Consider the following 21,739-nt stretch of genomic DNA (forward strand, 5'->3'; position numbering starts at 1 on the left):
TCCATACAATATTTCTGGACTGTTTTAATAAATGGCCTATAGAAATACTTTTCTATTGACATTTTAACACAGTTGAGCTACTGGTCATAATCTACATGAGTCCTATTGAGACAATTATTTACAATTTGTGCCATTGTAGTCCCTACCTGAATACACAGATTGGGATAATTTATTTAATCTACTCTTCTGCGCTCTGCTCTATGCTACTCTGCTCTATTCTGTTCTGCTCTGCCATACTCTTCTCTTCTGCTCTACTCTGCTCTGCTTTACTCTTCTACTCTACTCTACTTGTCTCTTCTGCTCTACTCTTCTCTTCTGCTCTGCTCTACTTCATAGCCAGCAGCATACCACCCTGCATCCCACTGCTGACTTGCTTCTGAAGCTAAGCAGGGTTGGTCCTGGATGGGAGACCAGATTTTGTTGGATGGCCAGTAGGAGGCAACCTTTCCTCTGGTCTGAAAAAACATCCCAATTCCCCAGGGCAGTGATTGGGGACATTGCCCTGTGTAGGGTGCTGTCTTTCAGATGGGACGTTAAACGGGTGTCCTGACTTTCTGTGGTCACTGAAGATCCCATGGCACTTATTGTAGGGGTGTTAACCTGTTGTCCTGGCTAAATTCCCAATCTGGCCCTCATGCCGTCATGGCCACCTAATCATCCCCAGTTTTCAATTGGATCATTCATGCCCTCTCCCCTGTAACTATTCTCCAGATTGTTGCTGTCAATGATAATATGTTCTCAGTCAATTTACCTGGTTTAATAAAAATCTAATCTGCTCTTTTCCTCTACTCTACTCTGCTGTTCCACTCAACTATACTCTGCTCTACTCTTTTCCTCTACTCTACTCTGTCCTATTCTACTCTGCTCTTCTATCCTTCTCTGCTCTGCTCTTCTACTCTGCTCTGCTCTTTTCTTCTACTTTACTCTGCTCTACTCTACTATTCTGCTCTACTCTACTCTGCTCTTTTCTTTAACTCTGCCCTTCTACTCTGCTCTTCTACTCTGCACTTCTGCTCTACTCTACTCTGCTATTTTCTTCTACTCTACTCTGCTCTACTCTAGTCGTCTGCTCTACTCTACTCTTCTGCTCTACTCTATCCTACTCTGCTCTGCTCTTTCCTTCTACTCTGCTCTACTCTTCAATTTCCTTCACCTCTACTCTGCTCTTCTACTCTGCTCTTCTACTCTGCTCTTCTGCTCTACTCTACTTCACTCTTCTACTCTGCTTTTCTCTTCTGATCTACTCAGCTATTTTCTTCTACTCTACCATGCTCTACTCTGCTCTTCTCCTCTACTCTTCTCTTCTACTCAACTTTGCTCTACCCTTCTACTCAGCTCTTCTACGCTGCTCTTTTCTTCTCTACTCTACTCTTTTCATCTACTCCACTCTGCTCTTCTATTCTACTCTACTCTCATTTTCTATTCTACTCTTGTCTACTCTACTCTGCTCTGCTCTGCTCTTATTCTCTACTCTACTCTGCTATTTTCTTCTAATCTATTCTGCTCTACTCTAGTCTTCTGCTCTACTCTACTCTTCTGCTCTACTCTATCCAACTCTGCTCTGCTCTTTCCTTCTACTCTGCTCAACTCTTCTATTTTCTTCAGCTCTACTACTCTTCTGCTCTACTCTGCTCTACTCTACTCTACTCTGCTCTGCTCTGCTCTGCTCTACTCTGATCTACTCTACTTTGCTCTTCTACTCTGCTCTACTCTACTCTGATTTTCTCTTCTGATCTACTCTGCTATTTTCTTCTACTCTAACCTGCTCTACTCTGCTCTTCTCCTCTACTCTTCTCTTCTACTCAATTTTGCTCTACTCTTCTACTCTGCTCTTTTCTTTTTCTCTACTCTACTCTGCTCTACTATTTTCCTCTAATGTACTCTGTCCTGCTCTACTCTACTCCACTCTACTCTACTCTACTCTACTCTACTCTGCTCTGCTCTGCTCTACTCTGTTCTTTTCTTCCACTCTACTCTGCCATTTTCTTCTTCTCTACTCTACTCTGCTCTTTTCTTCTTCTCTGCTCTGCTCTACTCTTCTCTTCTGCTCTGCTCTACTCTTCTGCTCTACTCTACTCTACTCTTCTGTTCTACTCTGCTTTGCTCTTTTCTTCTGATCTTTTCCTCAACTCTATTCTGGTCTTCTACTGTGCCCTAATCTACTCTGCTCTTTTTTTATACTCTACTCTGGTCTACTCTACTCTACTCTGCTCTTCTACTCTGCTCTACTCTTCTGTTCTACTCTACTCTGCTCTACGCTGCTCTTTTCTTCTGATCTTTTCAGCAACTCTATTCTGGTCTTCTACTGTGCCCTACTCTACTCTGCTCTTTTTTACTCTACTCTGCTCTACTCTACTCTGATTTTCTCTTCTGATCTACTCTTCTATTTTCTTCTACTCTACCCTGCTCTACTCTGCTCTTCTCCTCTACTCTTCCTTTCAACCTTGCTCGACTCTTCTATTTTTGTCTTCTACTCTACTCTGCTCTTTTCTTCTACTCTACCCTACTCTACACTTGCTCTTCTACTCGGCGATTCTCTTCTACTTCACTCTGCTCTTCTACTCTACTCTACTCTACTCTGCTCGACTCTGTTCGACTCTGCTCGACTCTTCTCGACTCTGCTCTTCTACTCTGCTCGACTCTGCTCGACTCTGCTCTTCTCTTCTACTCTGCACTTCTCATCTACTCTACTCTGCTCTTCTCTGCACTTTTCTTCCACACTACTACTCGGCTCAACTCTGCTCTTTTCTTCTACTCTACTCTGCTTTGCTCTTCTCTTCTCTACTCTGTCCTACTCTACTCTGCTCTTCTCGTCTACTCAACTCTGCTCTGTCCTGCTCTACTCTACTTTACTTTACCTTTTTATTCCTTCCTAAACATATGCCATCAATGCATGATTTCCAATCTCATTTGGTCTATCACCACTTGTTGAAGGTGTTACTATATCAAATTCCCATATCATGATAATATACTGTAGGTAAGAACATGTTGGAATATTAACTTTGGCTTGATGTTCTTTCACAAGATTAGCTATGGTGGCGTCCAGTGCCATGGAAGTCAGAGGGTTATGTCCAGGAGGAACTTCCATGGGTGCCTTGAGAACCTGCTCTGGAACGATGTGAACGTGATAGATCTGGCCAAACAGCAACAGCAGGTCTCCATCACGGTACGTTTGCAAAGGGGAGGGAACACATCACCTCTACATCACTCTCCAACCAAAGTGCATGAATTAAGTAGCAAACTGAATTGAATAGAACATTTAACTCTTGGAGGTTGATAAAAAATGTATAAAACCAACTTGTTTCAGCCCTTAGCCATCCTACGGGTTTGCTACCTCAGCCTGTTGAACTGTAGGTGGTTGGTGATAGGTTTATTATTATTATTTTTTTTAATTTAATCTTTATTTAACTAGGCTAACCTGGAATTATATGGGATTTATCTGCTGACCTGGATTCAAATAGTATTTGTTTTCTTTCAAATACATTAGCTGAGCTTGATTGAGCAAACTTGAACAGGTGGAATAGTCGCAAAAGTACAAAAGTATTTAAAAGGAAACAGAGATACTATAAATCCCATAGCGCACCTTGTGTCTGTGTGAACTGCTGGAAAATCAGACCTCTCTGCATCTAGCTGCTCCTCTATATAACAGAATCACCTCAATACAAATGGGTTATTTTCCTGTTGATTGGTCCATTAATGAGGGGGGTACATTGAACAGAGTGTCTGAATCCCTCTAGATGGTGTTTAGCTCTCTCCTAAACACATTTTACCGTCTTGTAAATGATTACCTTAACTGCTCCAAAATGAAGTAGCGAATGGAGGAATAAGCAGAAATAATTAATGCGGGAAAACTGAAATGAATAAACACCCACACATCTAACACAGAGAATACCAGTAGCCAGAAATGAGATATGACCATTTGTTTAAATGTAATAAATATGCTAGGGAAATGAAAGTGACGTCAGTCTCTGGAGTTTACTTTGAGGACATATTTCTTTGTTCTTTTTCAGTGGTTCAAGTTTCTCCTCACTACAGTAGCATACTGTAAGCACACTGTTGCAGTATGTCACTTTCACTGTTGCTGCAAACAACTGTTTCCCTGTTGTAGTTACTGTACAACAATGTAATTGTAACGCTCGTCGTCGTAAGGAAGAGTGGACCAAAGCGCAGCATGGAAAGTGTTCATGATCTTTGTCAAGAATCACTCAAACAAAAATAACGACTACTAAACCAAAAACGAACAGTTCCGTCGGGCACATTATACTAAACGGAAAACAACACCCCACAAAACCCAAACGGAAAATGACAACTTATATATGATCCCCAATCAGAGACAACGATAGACAGCTGCCTCTGATTTGTAACCACACTCGGCAAAAACAACAAAGAAATAGAAAAAAATAGATTCTCCCACCTGAGTCACACCGTGACCTAACCAAACATAGAGAATAAATAAAGATCTCTAAGGTCAGGGCGTGACAGTCATACTTGTCATACTAAAGATACTGCTGTGATATCACTTTGAGCTAGACAGTACTGCAATACACCATTTTCGCCCAGCAGCAGACCATGAAACAATCATTACTATACAACCACCATCCAACAACAATGGTTAACACATTAGATGGCTAGACCCTACTCCCAGACAGACACACAGTATGATTTCAGTCATAACTTCAGAAAGTTGCATTTGACTAGCCTGATTAAGATGGTCCATGTTATTACTAGCTTAAACCAGACTGAATGCTGGGCTCACCATTGTTTCATTGAAGCAAAACAATGGTTGAGTGCAGAATTCAGTCTGGTTTAACCTGGCTAGCATGACAGCAATCGTCTTTGTTTGCTTTGCTAATGTCCTGAGATCATATACCTCAGATCCCTATAAGGTTGAGGACTCTCATTATGATATGTATTATGAATGTCCTCCTGCTGGTCATTTTGCTGATTAGATGGATCTCTTCGAATGCCATTCGCAATAGACTCAGGTCAGATGTCCCTTAGCTTGATTTCACCTTCTTGCTGAGGACTAATTCATATTTAGGTTTTTCCCATTACATTACACATATCTATATACGTATATATATATATATACACACTTTTTTTTTAGGGAAATGTGACCTTTACATGTGCTGAGCCAGTCTCTGTCCCCGTGACGTTCGCCGGCGCGCAGAGCTTTCTCCAGTTGCCAGGGGCAGCGCAGCAGCAGAGAGATGGCGGCGGGGTTGCCGTGGCGGCGGTTGGCGTGGCGATCAGCCTGCAGTTCCGGACCTGGAATAGAGCGGGCCTTCTGTTAACCTTTGACCTCCAGCAGCAGGCGGGAAGCCTGTGGCTCTACCTGAGTGAGGCCAGAGTCAGGCTGCAGGTACACAAGGCTGGAGGATACACAATCCTAGTGGACGTAACTGCAGGTCAGATCAACAGTAACATACGGTTGTTGTTTTGTGAAGTTTTGATCTATGAGAATAACACAATCTCATTACCCTAAATAGCTAATCACTGGAAAAACAAAAACATCCTTATTGCACCCTAAGACTGTTATGCAAAATATTGAGTTGAGCAGGATAATGTCCTATATTATAGGTAGCTAATACACTCTTGTTTCCTTTCTGTCCATAGGATTTGGTCTGAACGATGGCCAGTGGCATTCAATAGATCTAACTGCAAGGAGAGGTCATCTGACCATCACTGTGGATAAAGAGGAAGACTCCACGGCTCATGCCAGCCCATCTTTCCCCGTGGTATCAGGAAACAACCTCTTCTTTGGAGGTGAGAGAAAACAACATGCATCATATACTGAGTGTACAAAACATTAGGAACACCTTCCTAATATTGAGTTGCACCCTCTTTTGCCCTCAGAACAGCCTCAATTTGTATGGCCATGGACTACAAGGTGTCGAAAGTGTTCCACAGGGATGCTGGCCCATGTTGACTCTAATGCCTCTCACAGTTGTGTCAAGTTATCCTTTGAGTGGTGGACCATTCTTGATACACAAAGGAAACTGTTGAGTGTGAAAAACCCAGCAGCGTTACAGTTCTTGACGCACTCAAACCGCTGCGCCTGGCACCTACTACCATACCCTGTTCAAAGACACTTAAATATTTTGTCTTGCCCATTCACCATCTGAACGGCACACATACACAATGCATGTCTCAATTGTCTCAAGGCTTAAGGAACCTTCTTTAACATGTCTCCTCTCCTTCATCTACACTGGTTGAAGTGGATTTAACAGGTGACATCAATAAGGGACCATAGCTTTCACCTGGATTCACCTGGTCAGTCTATGTCATGGAAAGAGCAGGTGTTCCTAATGTTTTGTGCACTTAGTGTACATTGGACCTCAGGTTTTTTTCTGACTGTGTCACATGACCAGGAAAAACTCTTCGCTGTAATCATAAATACTACTTGGCTTTCCAGAGACTAATCCTAATTGCAGTTAGATAGTCAAGGGTAACTGTTGGTGCATATGTGTATCAAGATTTGTTTTGGACCAGTAGCGTTTGATCTCAGGGCTTAGTGCAGAGAAGCATAGAGCTTCTTAACCAGACTGCAGGAACTCTCCTCCTCCACTTTAGCTTCCCTCAGAGCATTGTTTCTCTGTTTGGATTCTGTGTTTGTCTCTCTGTCCCCCTCTCCCTTCTTCCCCTCAGCAAAATATTTTTGGAAGCCTTGTCACGTCATTTAAATACCTTTAGCAGAGAGCCAGGCAGCACCAGCTCTGTGTCCACAGCCCACACACACTGGAAATCAAGCAGAATAACAGTTATGCTTAGAAAATCTCCCGTGTTCAACACTTGGCCTTCACTCTGGAATATACAACCTGTACTCTGAATATACAAGGCATTCGGAACTGTATGTCGATATTACAGCGATCTCCAAATCGACATGTGTGGAATCATCGACAGGTCAGTACAAAACACCATTCCCTGATAGGATCGTTGTTAGGGTTGCACAACATTCCCAAAATTCCCATGTTTTACAGAAATCCTGGTTGAAGAATTCTCCGATTTCCTGTTTATTCCCTCCTGATTCCAGGAATCTCGTAACAGGAATTTCTGGATAACCGAGTGTCAGTGTCACTAATGCTATATCTTCCTCAGTTCACACACAAACTTAGCCAGATATAACTGGTACAAGGGCAACCTGGGTGTGTGGACTATTGGATGAACTAATGGTATTATGAAAGCTCCTGATTTAACTTAATTTTGAGTCATTTTTAGGAAATTCTCTTATCCAGAGCGGCTTACAGGAGCAATTAGGGTTAAGTGCCTTGCTCGGAGATTCGAACCAGCAACTTTTCAGTTACTGGACCTACCTCTTGACCGCTAGGCTACCTGCTGCCTGTGTAACTTCATGTAACTTCGGTGTTGAGTTTGGTACATTATACATTGAAGTCCTTTAGCAGAATTCGTAACCAGAGCAACATACAGAGCAGGAGCAATTAGGGTTACGTGTCTTGCACAAGACCCATTGACTTTTTCCACATTTTTTACACTTTCGCTGGCATAGGTGAATCCCGGTGAAAACTATTATCTCTTATTGATCTCACCTATAGATGAAAGGGAGGAGAGAGGTTAAAGAAGTATTTGTAAGATTTGAGAATTCATTTTATTTCTATTTAACTAGGCAAGTCAGTTAAGAAGAAATTCTTATTTTACAATGACGGCCTACCCCTTCCACAACCTGGGCAACAGTGGGGCAATTGTGCACCACCCAACTGGTAGTGACCATTCTTGATACACACGGGAAACTGTTGAGTGTGAAAAACCCAGCAGCTTTTGCAGTTCTTGACAGAAACCGGTGCACTTGACACCTACTACCGTTCAAAGGCATTTCAAATTTTTGTCTTGCCCATTCACCCTCTGAATGGGAGAAGCATATGCTCCCGAGTGGCGCAGCTGTCTAAGGCATTGCATCTCAGTGCTAGAGGTGTCACTGCAGACCCTAGTTCAATCCCAGGCTGTATTACAACTGGTAGTGATTGGGGTATCAAGAATGGTCCACCAAAAAAGGACATCCAGCCAACTTGACACAACTGTGGGAAGCATTGGAGTCAACATGGGGAAGCATCCCTGTGAAACGCTTTCGACACCTTGTAGAGTCCATGCCCCGACAAATTGAGGCTGTTCTGAGGGGAAAAGGGGGGAGGTACAACTCAATATTAGGAATGTGTTCCTAATGCTTGATATTTTGTATACTCAGTGTATATACTGTACAAGCTATACTATGAAAATACAAGCTATACACCGAATATACAAGCTGATCTCTGAATATACAAGCTATACTCTGAATATACAAGCTGTCCTCTGAATATACAAGCTGTCCTCTGAATATACAAGCTGTCCTCTGAATATACAAGCTGTCCTCTGAATATACAAGCTGTGCTCTGAATATTCTTCTTATATTGTATACCCTGAATATACAAGCTGTCCTCTGAACATACAAGCTGTCCTCTGAATATACAAGCTGTCCTCTGAATATACAAGCTGTCCTCTGAATATACAAGCTGTGCTCTGAATATTCTTCTTATATTGTATACCCTGAATATACAAGCTGTCCTCTGAATATACAAGCTGTACTCTTCTTCGCTACTGTATGAGATACAACATATCTTTGTAATCCTTTATCATGGGGCAATGGCTTTGGCCTGTTTTTATTGACCACCTGTCTTTTGTAATGCCTACTTGTAAATGGGCGTTGATTTATGGCTGTCGTTTGGTCTAATACAGGTTGCCCGGACAGTGAGAATAACCAGGAGTGCAGAAACCCCTTCAACGTGTTCCAAGGCTGTATGAGACACATCCATGTGGATAACAATGCTGTGGATCTCATCAAGGTACAACAGATGCTGATAGGAAACTACAGCGATCTCCAAATCGACATGTGTGGAATCATCGACAGGTCAGTACAAAACACCATTCCCTGATAGGATTGTTACTAGGGTTGCACAACATTCCCAAAATGCCCATGTTTTCCAGAAATCCTGGTTGAAGGATTCTCCGATTTCCTGTTTATTCCCTCCTGATTCCAGTAATCTCTGGATAACCGAGTGTCAGTGTCAAAATGTTCCTAATGCTATATCTTCCTCAGTTCACACACAAACTTAGCCAGATATAACTGGTACAAGGACAACCTGGGTGTGTGGATTATTGGATGAACTAATGGTATAATGAAAGCTCCCGATTTAACTTAATTTTGAGGAGACACTCTTATCCAGAGCAACTTACAGGAGGAATTAGGGTTAAGTGCCTTGCTCGGAGATTCAAACCAGCAACTTTTCAGTTACTGGACCTACCTCTTGACCACTAGGCTACCTGCTGCCTTCATGTAATGCAGTGTTGAGTACATTTTACATTGAAGTCCTTTAGCAGACTTTCTTAACAAGAGCAACATACAGAGCAGGAGCAATTAGGGTTACATGTCATTCTCAAGGCCATATCAGCAGATTTTTTTCACCTAGTCTGCTCAGGCATTTGAACCAGCAACCTTTCAGTTACTGGCCCAATGCCCTTATCCACTGCGTTACCTGGTAGAGAGAAGTCTATGTGCATTGTTTGCTTGTCTCTCAAACGCTTATCTCTGAAATCTCTTTAGATCTTCCCCGACACTTTTCTTGATTGTTTTCACATCTACCTTTTAAATGAAGTGAAAACTTTTCTGAGGCAAGGTGTGCTATTTTGATAATACAACAGTGCGAAGTGAAAGGGGGATATTACACCACCCTGTGGAGACCCAGAGATGAGGAATCAGCAGCAGAAAGATTGGTCCTATATGAAATGTAGACGTATTGTTCAGTGGAGGCCGTGGTTTGGAAATAACCAATATGATGTTCCCTGCAGAGACTGATTTGTTACAATTCTATTATTGCTGCTGCATTGCTGCTGCTGCCCTGTCAACTCTATGCTGTAGTTTTTAGTTTAGAGGGCATGGTTTGTTTTTCTAATGCCGCTCTCTTCTCTCGTTTCTCCTTGATTTTAAATGGCTCACTGTTTGGTCTCCCATCGCATTCCTCTTATATTGTCATCTTTGTTACGGCCATTATCATCAAAGTCATCATCACTTTCATCTTCCCTTTTCATTCTTATCATCACCACTGTCATCACCATCTATCAGTATTGTTATTGGGTGCATTCCAAATGGCTCCCTTTCCCCTATATTCTGTAGTAAACTACTTTTGACCACGGGCCCTGGCCCGGGTACTATCTAGGGAATGGGGTGCAGTTTGGGATGGAGACATTGTAATCTTCATCTTCGCCATAGTTCTTGCCGGCCATCTTTTTCAGATTGTATCTGATATGTGAGAGACAGCGAGTCAAAGCCACTCATGAGGAGCGGAGCTAATGTTTTACTGTCGGCTTTCTCCACGCTCAAATAGGAACACGATTATTGTGACAATTATCAACTCTCCTTGTGACCACACGCGCACAAGCACACGCACATACAAATTCACACAGTCTCAGCAAACAATCTGTCTGTACTGGTTGTAGCTCGTCGTCAGAGAGACACATTTCTCCTGCTTCACTGGTTTTAATTGAATATCTGGACCTGATCCTATTATTTAATTTGGATCTGCTTCTGTCTCTGATGGTCTGGAGACTTTATGGCTCACTTGAAGCAGATGCTTTGAACTTTGAGATTCCCTTTTTAAATGAGTTTAGTTGTATAGTTGATTGGCGTATTCAGATTGTGTTGTATTGGAAAGAATGAGCTGCCTGCACTGCAAACAAGCCATATCACTGTCCTTATAGCAATTTAAATAGCAAATTAATTATACATCTACATTTGAGTCATTTAACAGACTTTCTTATCCAGAGAGATTTACAGTAGTGAGTGCATACATTTTCATTCGTACTGGTCCTCCATGGAAATCGAATCCATGCTCTACCAACTGATCCACATGAGACCAGAATGGCGTCAAAATACAATGCAAAGAGGACAATACACTGTGTATTTTCATGTACCACTCCAGATGAAAACCTGATATAGTGGTGTGTTTGCTACAGGATTCCTTATCGGGTTAGTTACACGCCACAAGTAGCCATAGAGGTGCAGCAGGTAGCCTGGTTGTTAGTGTGTTGGGCCAGTAACCCAAAGCTTGCTTGAGCAAATCCCTGAGCTGACAAGCTAAAAATCTGTTGCTCTGCCCCTGAACAAGGCTGTTAACCTGCTGTCATTGTAAATAAGAATTTGTTCTTAGTTAAAGGTAAAAAGAAGAGGATTTGGGGTTATTCATTTTCAGTTTTTAACTGGACAGAATCGCATAGCTAAAACATTCACAGCTAGCGGAAATAACGTTTTCATCTTGCGACTCCATTTCCGATGTTATTGTGGTCTAAAGTTAGGGTGTGTGTGTCCAGCTTTCTTCTCATTTCAGTGGAACATATTACATCTGCAGGCGCGTGTGTGTATGCGTGTCACACCCTGGTCAAAGTATTTTGTGTTTATCTTTATTTATTTGGTCAGGCCAGGGTGTGGCATGGGTTTTTGTATGTGGTGTGTATGTGTGGGGATTGTAGCTAGTGGGGTGTTCTAGCTAAGTCTATGGCTGTCTGAAGTGGTTCTCAATCAGAGGCAGGTGTTTATCGTTGTCTCTGATTGGGAACCATATTTAGGCAGCCATATTCTTTGAGTTTGTCGTGGGTGATTGTCCTTAGTGTCCTGATGTCATTGTTCTGTGTTAGGATACACAAGTATAGGCTGTTTCGGGTTTTGTTAAGTTTATTGTTTTGGTAGTGTTTGTGTTTAGTGTGTTAATTCATTAAACATGGATTGCAATAGACACGCCGCATTTTGGTCCGACTCTCCTTCTCATAAAGAAAACCGTTACAGAATCACCCACCACAAAGGGACCAAGCAGCGTGTCAACAGGCAAGAACAGCCCAAAGTGGAGTACAGTATGGACTATACTTCTTGGGAGGAGATAGACAGGTGGGCGGTCGACCCAGGGAGAGTGCCGGAGCCCGCCTGGGATTCGATGGAGCAGTGCGCGGAAGGATATAGGAGAATGGAGTTTGCGAAGCAAGCAAGGCGGCGCGGACGGAGGCCCCATAGTCAGCCCCAAAAATTTCTTGGGGGGGGGCTCAGGGAGAGTGTGGCAGAGTCAGGAGCCAGACCTGAGCCAACTCTCCCTGTTTATCGTGAGGAGCCAAGGAGGAGACCAGAGCCGGTGTTGGAGGTGAGTGAAACAGAGACTGTGAAGGAGTTAATGGGGAAATTGGAGGAGAGAGAAATGAGGGAGTTGCTGTGTTGGTGTTTTAAACATGGAATTCGCCCGACGGAGCGTGTCGGGGATTTGATGGCACCTGGGTCAGCGCTCCATACTCGTCCTGAGGTGCGTGTTAGTCGGCTGGTTAAGATGGTGCCAGTCTCACGTACCAGGCCTCCTGTGCACCTCCCTAGCCTTGCACGTCCTGTGCCAGCACCGCTCTCAAGATCTCCAGTACGCCTTCACGGTCTAACCCATCCTGTGCCACCTCCACACCCCAGCCCTCCGGTAGCAGCTCCCCGCACCAGGCTTCCTGTGCGTGTTCTCGGCCCAGTACCACCAGTGCCAGCACCACGCATCAGGCCTACAGTGCGCCTCGCCTGTCCAGCGCTGTCGGAGCCCTCCTCCTCTCCAGCGCTGTCGGAGTCTCCCGCCTGTTTAGCGCTGTTAGAGCCTTCCTTCTCTACAGCGCTGCCGGAGACTCCCGCCTGTTCAGAGCTGCCAGTTAGCATAGAGCTGCCAGTTAGCATAGAGCTGCCAGTTAGCATAGAGCTGCCAGTTAGCATAGAGCTGCCAGTTAGCATAGAGCTGCCAGTTAGCATAGAGCTGCCAGTCTGCATAGAGCTGCCAGTCTGCAAGGAGCCGCCAGAGCTGCCTGTCTGCAGGATGCCGCCAAAGCTGCCAGTCTGCAAGGAGCCGCCAGAGCTGCCAGTCTGCAAGGAGCCGCCAGAGCTGCCAGTCTGCAAGGAGCAGCCAGGGCCGCCAGTCAGCATGGAGCAGCCAGGGCCGCCAGTCAGCATGGAGCAGCCAGGGCCGCCAGTCAGCATGGAGCAGCCAGGGCCGCCAGTCAGCATGGAGCAGCCAGTCAGCATGGAGCAGCCAGTCAGCATGGAGCAGCCAGAGCAGCCAGTCAGCATGGAGCAGCCAGTCAGCATGGAGCAGCCAGAGCTGCCAGTCATCATGGAGCAGCCAGTCAGCATGGAGCAGCCAGAGCTGCCAGTCGACCAGACTCTTCCAGATCTGCCAGTCGACCAGACTCTTCCAGATCTGCCAGTCGACCAGACTCTTCCAGATCTGCCAGTCGACCAGACTCTTCCAGATCTGCCAGTCGACCAGACTCTTCCAGATCTGCCAGTCGACCAGACTCTTCCAGATCTGCCAGTCGACCAGACTCTTCCAGATCTGCCAGTCGACCAGACTCTTCCAGATCTGCCAGTCGACCAGACTCTTCCAGATCCGCCAGTCGACCAGACTCTTCCAGATCCGCCAGTCGACCAGACTCTTCCAGATCCGCCAGTCGACCAGACTCTTCCAGATCCGCCAGTCGACCAGACTCTTCCAGATCTGCCAGTCGACCAGACTCTTCCAGATCTGCCAGTCGACCAGACTCTTCCAGATCTGCCAGTCGACCAGACTCTTCCAGATCTGCCAGTCGACCAGACTCTTCAAGATCTGCCAGTCGACCAGACTCTTCAAGATCTGCCAGTCGACCAGACTCTTCCAGATCTGCCAGTCGACCAGACTCTTCCAGATCTGCCAGTCGACCAGACTCTTCCAGATCTGCCAGTCGACCAGACTCTTCCAGATCTGCCAGTCAGCCAGGATCTGCCAGTCAGCCAGGATCTGCCGAAACCACCAGCCAGCCAGGTAGATTCATCAACCTGCCTGAGCTTCCTCTCACTCCTGAGCTTCCTCTCACTCCTGAGCTTCCCCTCAGTCCCGAGCTGCCTCAGTCCCGAGCTGCCCCTCAGTCCCGATCTGCTCCTCAGTCCAGTGGGGTTCTGGGTGAGGACTACTAGGCCATGGTCGGCGGCGAGGGTGGACTATCCAGGGACGCGAGGAGAAGGGACTAAGACATTGATTGAGTGGGGTCCACGTCCCGCGCCGGAGCCGCCACCATGGACAGACGCCCACCCGGACCCTCCCTATTGTTTTGAGGTGCGTTCGGGAGTCCGCACCTTAGGGGGGGGGTTCTGTCACACCCTGGTCAAAGTATTTTGTGTTTATCTTTATTTATTTGGTCAGGCCAGGGTGTGGCATGGGTTTTTGTATGTGGTGTGTATGTGTGGGGATTGTAGCTAGTGGGGTGTTCTAGCTAAGTCTATGGCTGTCTGAAGTGGTTCTCAATCAGAGGCAGGTGTTTATCGTTGTCTCTGATTGGGAACCATATTTAGGCAGCCATATTCTTTGAGTTTGTCGTGGGTGATTGTCCTTAGTGTCCTGATGTCATTGTTCTGTGTTAGGATACACAAGTATAGGCTGTTTCGGGTTTTGTTAAGTTTATTGTTTTGGTAGTGTTTGTGTTTAGTGTGTTAATTCATTAAACATGGATTGCAATAGACACGCCGCATTTTGGTCCGACTCTCCTTCTCATAAAGAAAACCGTTACAATGCGTGTCAGTTGTAGAGAAACAGACAGACAGGAAGGAAAAAAGGAAAGAGACAGACCCCCCCTCCCCCCATTGGGGGAAGAAAAAAAAATGAGTCAACCAACCCCCCCAAAAAAATGGTTGAGTCAATTTCAAACCCACAAAAAAATCGAAGGGTTAAATAAAGCAGTACTTGTTACCTTCAGACAAGTCCTGTGAACAAAAAGGAGAACATTGTCGTGTTCGTGAGAGTCTCCCCTTTTTATTGAATGGTAGTTTATAGGTGAAACCGTTCAGACGTTTTCATGCGAAGACCGATTTTCGGGAAGTCTCATGTTCTGACAAACACCGCTGGACTGTAGCTCTGTCACATATCTCTAGTATAAACTGACGGATTTTGATAGGGATCTCCAGTGTGTCAATCAACTCTATGGGTTTTTAATGGATATTTTCAGCGTGTTTATCATTCCAGGGGAAAGCTTAATCTCGGTCCAGAAACCTGGCCCCAAGATGTGGTTGGCCTGTTGACTAGGTAATATTCTAATCAACCACATCTTGGGGTTCTATTCAACCGCCCCCCCCCCCCCCCCCCCACTCTGTGAATATGAATACCTGTGTGTGTGGTGCTGTTGCTCTGCTGCTATCGGGGGGATGAAGAAAGTGAAAAGTAAAAAGTCTCTCCCTTGGCAAGGTGTTTGTGTGAGAGAGTGTTTGAGAGCTAGACACAGGGGGAGAGAGCGAGTAAATTTTTGAAGCTTGTGTGTGTGTGTGTGTGTGTCTGCCTGCTCACGCCTGCCTTTGTGCGTTTGTGGAAGCTGGAGGGAAAACACTGCTTTTAGTTCCCTCAATGGCCCTATGCTCTGTGTGGAACCTCAGCTTCAGGCAGGGGTGTTGAAAGTGATCTTGTGATAAATAAACGGGGCATAAACAGTGCATTTTGTATAAATGAAATGACAGTGCCAGTGCACATCAGGCAGGCTACCTGCACACTCCATTACCTCAAGACACGTGTTTGTGTGTGTGTGCACGACAAAGGGAGTAAGGCAATAGCACAAAGCTGGTTGCTTAGCCCTGGAGAGGGGAATTGAATCATTTATAATGGAGTGATTTTAGTCCACTCTCTCTCTCTCTCTGTTAGCTAGCTACCGGAATTTATCGAGAGGCGAAGTAGCTCAGGAACAGAGAAAATAACCAGGTCAATCAGGTGCATAGCCACCTCACCTTAGACAATAAGAAACAGAGATATGATCATGCCGCTCCTATACAATGCGAACAGAATGATTATCTTTAGATCGTAATCAACATTAGGATTAACATTCTGCTCCATATTAATCACTTGAGATTTCCACCCTATAATTGTCACTCTTAACTATATTTACAATGTAGTGACAACTACTTCCATTCTAATGTGTAGTTTTACCACTCTTACTGATGTCTAGCTAATTCTGTATAATCCACCATCGCATTCACTCTTACTGCCATTCATGTACAGTAATTCACACCCTGCATTTAAGCTCCTGGCTGTGCTGTGCTGCAACAATACTTTCTTTTCCCCTTGGCTCTGCAGCACACCCATAGAGATGTACTGTAGGCTACAGCATTGTATATCCAGGCTATCTATGGCTGCAGCAGTGAGTTTTGTAAGACATTAGCTGTATCCTATCCAAACCTGGGTTTAAATAGTTTATTTTCTTTCACCTGGCACGCTTCAAAAAGGGCAGCTATAGTATATGAAAGTTAGCGAATAGGATTTGAACCCAGATCTGGCTGTATTTTGCTGCAGTGAGGAGTGTTGGACCAGTGAGTTTAGCCTCTGTCAGCCTGCAGTGATCCCCCCCCCCCCCCCCACACACACACACCCCACCACCAGGATGCACCAGTATCTCTTCCTGAGGTCGCGTTGATGACATGGGGTCCGTCTCTCATAATGTGACGTTGGGCCACCTTTGGTCTCCAGGCTTAGGGGAGAGGACCTGAAGACCTGTCTCACCTGTCTCCTGCAGGGCCCCTGTCAGGCTCAGCCAACCCTTGAAAACACTACAGTTCAGACAACACCAGCGAATGGCAACTAAGAAAACAACACTGTAACCTTCACCATTGTTTCTCCGGGCCTGCTTTGCCTGTCTCTCAGCCGGTGACTTTCCCGCGTTGTGACACGGCTATATTTATCACCCCTCTGTAATTGGGATCATGATGCACGTGGCTTAGCCTGCCAAGGGTTGGGCGGGAGGCGGCATCAGGGCCCAGAGAGAGAGGGGGGTTATGGGTAGCTGAGGGTACCTAGCTGCCCCAGCCTTCTGTCACCCTGTCTGTGAGCTGTGGCATACAGCCCTGGAGCAGGTGCTCTCACGCAGGTGCAACCACGCAGGTGTTCTCAAGCAGGTGCTCTCTCAATCTCAATTTAAAACGGGCTTTATTGGCAAAAACAGGTGTATGAAAAAAATTTAATGAACATACAGAAATGAACAGTAAACATTATATTCAAAATAATACAGTTGAAGTCGGAAGTTTACATACACCTTAGTCAAATACATTTACACTTAGTTTTTCACAATTCCTGACATTTAATCCAGTTCAGTTAGGATCACCACTTTATTATAAAAAATAAAAAAATATTTCAGCTTTTATTTCTTTCATCACATTCCCAGTGGGTCAGAAGTTTTTGTGTCTCTCACTCACTCTCACACTCACACTCACACTCACACTCACACTCTGCAGATACTACCACGAGAAAAACAAAGTTTACTCTCTGTCCCATCATGCTGTTCAGGGGAATGAGGTTATTTACTTTGTAGCTCTTTGATGCTCTTTTTAGGACATTCTAGCTAGCTTTTCTCGGTAATAGTCTTTACCAGGGGGTTCAGTGACTTGGCTGTGAACTGTAATGACTTGGAGTCATGTTGAGTAGAATTGGATGGAAACACTGTGATATACAGTTCGGTGATACACAGCAGTGGTGTCTCGCTGGATTGATCCCATTCCAGTATTTACAAAATGGAGTTGCACTGTGTGGAAGATTATGGGACCAAGGCCATCCATAACATAATTAGGAATTAGAATACTAATATGATCTCTATGATCCATAGAATGTGATACAATAGTGTGGAGAAAAGAAAGGGATATTGTGTGTGTGTGTGTGTGTGTGTGTGTGTGTGTGTGTGTGTGTGTGTGTGTGTGTGTGTGTGTGTGTGTGTGTGTGTGTGTGTGTGTGTGTGTGTGTGTGAATGTCCTAAAATGCATGCACCTGAACCTCTGTTTTAGTGTGTGTGTGTGTGTTGAACAGGATCAAGGTACGTAATAAGAGTTTCTAGCTCAGTGCATCCTGTTTGTTATATGTGAACCTGTTAGCAGGTGTATGAAGTTGTCAGGTCCATCTTTACATGACTCATGGCAGGCTTAGCTTTCCATCCTCTGCTCTCTTAGAGGGAGATATTGAATGAGAAGAAAGCTGCCCATGTGAACATCAGGCTGCAGTGAAAGAGAAAGTGTTTGAGAGAGATTGAGAAAGAGAGTGTTTCTCTGTGTATGAGGCAGCAGTGAGAGTGTGTGAGGCAGCCTGTGAAATCCTGTGATTCAGCTCAGTGGCTGTTCTGGGATCAGTGCCAGCAGGTCAGGCAGACGGATGTGTCTCAGGCTGGGCTGGATGTGTCTCAGGTTGGGCTGGATTTGTCTCAGGTTGGGCTGGGGATGATGGGGAGCAGGTTACTGTTTTTCGTAATGAATCTTGTTCTGGAGGCAGCTCTGCAGAGTGATCACTAGCTGGCACAGCCACAAAGACATAAAACCTGGTTAAATTAAGGTTAAAAAGAACATTTTTGTTTTCATACATTTTTACAATATAGGCAATTTTGACTTTGCATTTGGCCTATCAAAGGGGGTAATTGCTCAGTTCTGCCTCCAGGACAAAACTTATGACAGTAAACATCATTCTGCTGATGAGAATGGCAGGCAGGATTGCCTCCTTCACATTGTCACGACTCCCACCGAAGGTGGCTCCCCTGCCTGTTCGGGCGGTGCTCGGCGGTCGTCATCACCGGTCTACTAGCCGCCACCGATCCCTTTTTCCTTTTCTGTTAGTTTAGTCTTATTAGTTGCACCTGTTCCTTTTGTGTTTCTTGATTTTTGTCTATTTAAGCCGGTTAGGCCCGCTTAGGTATGTGTTGGATTATTTTGTGTTGACTGTTGATTGTGGATATGGTTTTGTTCTCCGGATCGTTTACCCTGTGTTTTGGGTTGGTCAGTGTGTATGCGGCCTGTGTTTGGTGTGAGCGTTTTCTCCGGATAATTAAATTATACAAATCATTGAACCCTCTGCTCTCTGCGCCTGACTCCTACCTTCCACTCCTAGTAACTCGTGACAGAATCCCGCACCTTTTCATGGAGTCAGCAGGAGCAGCCGCACCTCCTCTCCCATCGATGGAGGAGAGGGTCCTCTATCATACAACCATTCTCCACCGGATTGGGCCGGCTATGGACCAGATGATGGAGAGGATGGACTGATGGGAGAGGAGTGGCCTCCCTACCTCACCTCCAGCGCCTCTTCCACCAGCACCACCTACCCCTCCTTCAGCGTCCGGATCCGATGCCCTGCGTCTGGCGCTCCGCATGGAGTACGATGGGGAGGGATGGCTGGGTGCCAGGGGTTCCTACTACAACTGGAGCTGTACCTGGCTACCGGTCGTCCGACTCCCTCGGGGAAGGAGAGCGTGAGCGTCCTCGTCTCCTGTCTGACGGGTCGAGCCCTGGAGTGGGCCAACGCAGTGTGGAATGGCCCAGACTCGGAGAGTTCACCCGTTGTTTCCGGACCATGTTCGACCACCCACCAGAGGGCCGAGCGGCAGGTGAATGGCTGTTCCACCTGCGACCGGAGACGAGGAGCGTGCAGGACTTTGCACTGGAGTTCCGGACCTTAGCTGCAGGAGCGGGGTGGAACGATGGACCACTATCGTTGTAGGCTCCGGGAGGACATCCGCATGGAGCTAGCATGGAGCTAGCGTGTCGGGACACCACCCTCAATGAACTGATCGACATGTCCACTCGACTAGACAACCTGCTGGCTACCCGCCGGCGTCCAGAACGGGCCCTGTTGATTCCACCTCCAGGCCCTCCTGCTCCAATCCCCATGGAGGAGGTTCCTCCTGCACCGGGTGTGGTCGGAGAGGACACACTGCCGATCGGAGGAGCTCGTCTGGGAGTCGGGATGGCAGGCAGAGCACTCCTCGTTCACCCCAGGCGAGTCAGCATCAGACTCACCCAGAGCTTTCTGTGCACCATATGTTTTTGCTAATTTATTTTTCTGGGTTTTCTCCCTCTCTACAGCATAAGGCGCTAGTAGATTCAGGCCAGCTGGGAACTTCATGGATCGTGGGCTCGCGTTAAGGCTAGGGATTCCCCTGGTGTCGTTAGACCAACCTTTTCCTGTGCACGCCTTACATAGCCGACCATTAGGGTCAGGGCTGGTCAGGGAGGCCACGGTTCCACTGGACATGGTAACTCAGGGGAATCATATGAAGCGGATTAGTCTCTTCCTTTTTGATTCACCTGCGTTTCCAGTGGTGCTGGGAATTCCCTGGCTGGCTCATCACAATCCGGTGATTTCACGGAGACAGGGGGCTCTTCGAGGGTGGTCAGAGGAGTGTTCAGGCAGGAGCAAAGGAGTTTCCATCGGTGTGACAACGGTGGAGAGTCCAGACCAGGATTCCACTGTGCACATTCCCTCTGAATATGCCGATTTAGCTATCACCCAAATACCACCCCATCGACGAGGGGACTGCGCGATAAACCTCCTGGAGAACGCTGCACTTCCAAGGAGTCACATGTACCCTGTTGTCCCAGGAGGAAACAGTGGCTATGGAGACATACGTCACTGAATCTCTGGGACAGGGGTACATTCGGCCCTCCACCCGTCTCCTCGAGTTTCTTTTTTGTGAAGAAGGAGGGAGGTCTGCGTCCGTGCATTGATTATAGAGGTCTAAATTTAATCACAGTGGGGTTTAGTTACCCGCTACCTCTCATCGCCACGGGGGTGGAGACATTTCACGGGGTGCGTTTCATCACAAAACTGGACTTTAGGAGCGCATATAACCTGGTGCGTATCCGGGGAGGGGATGAGTGGAAGACCACATTTAGTACCACATCTGGCCATTATGAGTACCTCATCATGCCATATGGGTTGAAGAATGCTCCAGCCGTTTTCAGAGACCTGCACGGGCAGGGGGCAGGGGGTGGTAGTGTACATCGATGACATACTGATCTATTCCACCACCCGCGCCGCGCACGTGTCTCTGGTGCGTAAGGTACTTAGGCGACTGCTGGAGCATGACCTGTACGTCAAGGCTGAGATGTGTGTTCTCCAAACAAGCCGTTTCCTTCCTGGGTTATCGCATTTCCACCTCTGGGGTGGTGATGGAGTGTGACCGCGTTACAGCCGTGCGTAATTGGCCGACTCCGACCACGGTAAAGGAGGTGCAGCGGTTTTTAGGGTTTGCCAATTACTACCGGAGGTTTATCCGGGGTTTTGGTCTGGTGGCTGCTCCCATTACCTCACTGCTGAAGGTAGAACTGGCACGTTTGCGGTGGTCAGCAGTGGCGGGCAAAGCTTTCACTCCTCTGAAGGGGCTGTTCACCGACTCACCCGTGCTTGCGCATCCGGACCCCTCTTTGGCGTTCAAAGTGGAGGTGGACGCGTCCGAGGCTGGGGTGGGAGCCGTGCTGGGGTGGGAGCCGTGCTATCACAGCACTCGGGCACGCCACCAAAGCTCCGCCCCTGTGCTTTTTTTCCGAAGAAGCTCGGCCCGGCGGAGCGGAACTATGACGTGGGGGACCGGGAGTTGTTAGCTTTAGTCAAGGCTCTGAAGGTGTGGAGACATTGGATTGAGGGGGCTAAGCACCCTTTCCTCATCTGGACTGACCATCGTAATCTCGAGTATATCTGGGTAGCGAGGAGATTGAATCCACGTCATGCTAGGTGCGCCATGTTCTTTACCCGTTTCCGGTTCACGATTTCATATCGGCCAGGCTCCCAAAATACTAAGGTCGACACGCTGTCCCGCCTCTGTGATACCGAGGAGCGGTCCATCGAGTCGACTCCCATCCTCCCAGCTTCATTTCTCCTCCCAGCTTCATGTCCGATGGTATGGGAGGTGGACGCAGAGATCGAGTGGGCGG

The 21,739-nt window shown here is 46.5% G+C and overlaps 1 protein-coding gene across 2 annotated transcripts in view; it reads left to right on the forward strand.

The window, feature by feature from the left end:
- LOC110537019 (contactin-associated protein-like 4) overlaps positions 1-21,739 on the forward strand; it is a 215,625-nt gene that overhangs the window by 95,187 nt on the left and 98,699 nt on the right. For both annotated transcript variants that reach the window (XM_021622727.3, XM_021622728.3), the window contains exons 7-10: positions 3,026-3,166; positions 5,108-5,408; positions 5,617-5,766; positions 8,728-8,899. In XM_021622727.3, the coding sequence (XP_021478402.2) occupies positions 3,026-3,166; positions 5,108-5,408; positions 5,617-5,766; positions 8,728-8,899 (764 nt within the window). The remainder of the gene's footprint in view (positions 1-3,025; positions 3,167-5,107; positions 5,409-5,616; positions 5,767-8,727; positions 8,900-21,739) is intronic.

Source organism: Oncorhynchus mykiss, chromosome 12 (assembly GCF_057628025.1).
Source record: "Oncorhynchus mykiss isolate SJ-2025 chromosome 12, ASM5762802v1, whole genome shotgun sequence".
Taxonomy (NCBI): domain Eukaryota; kingdom Metazoa; phylum Chordata; class Actinopteri; order Salmoniformes; family Salmonidae; genus Oncorhynchus; species Oncorhynchus mykiss.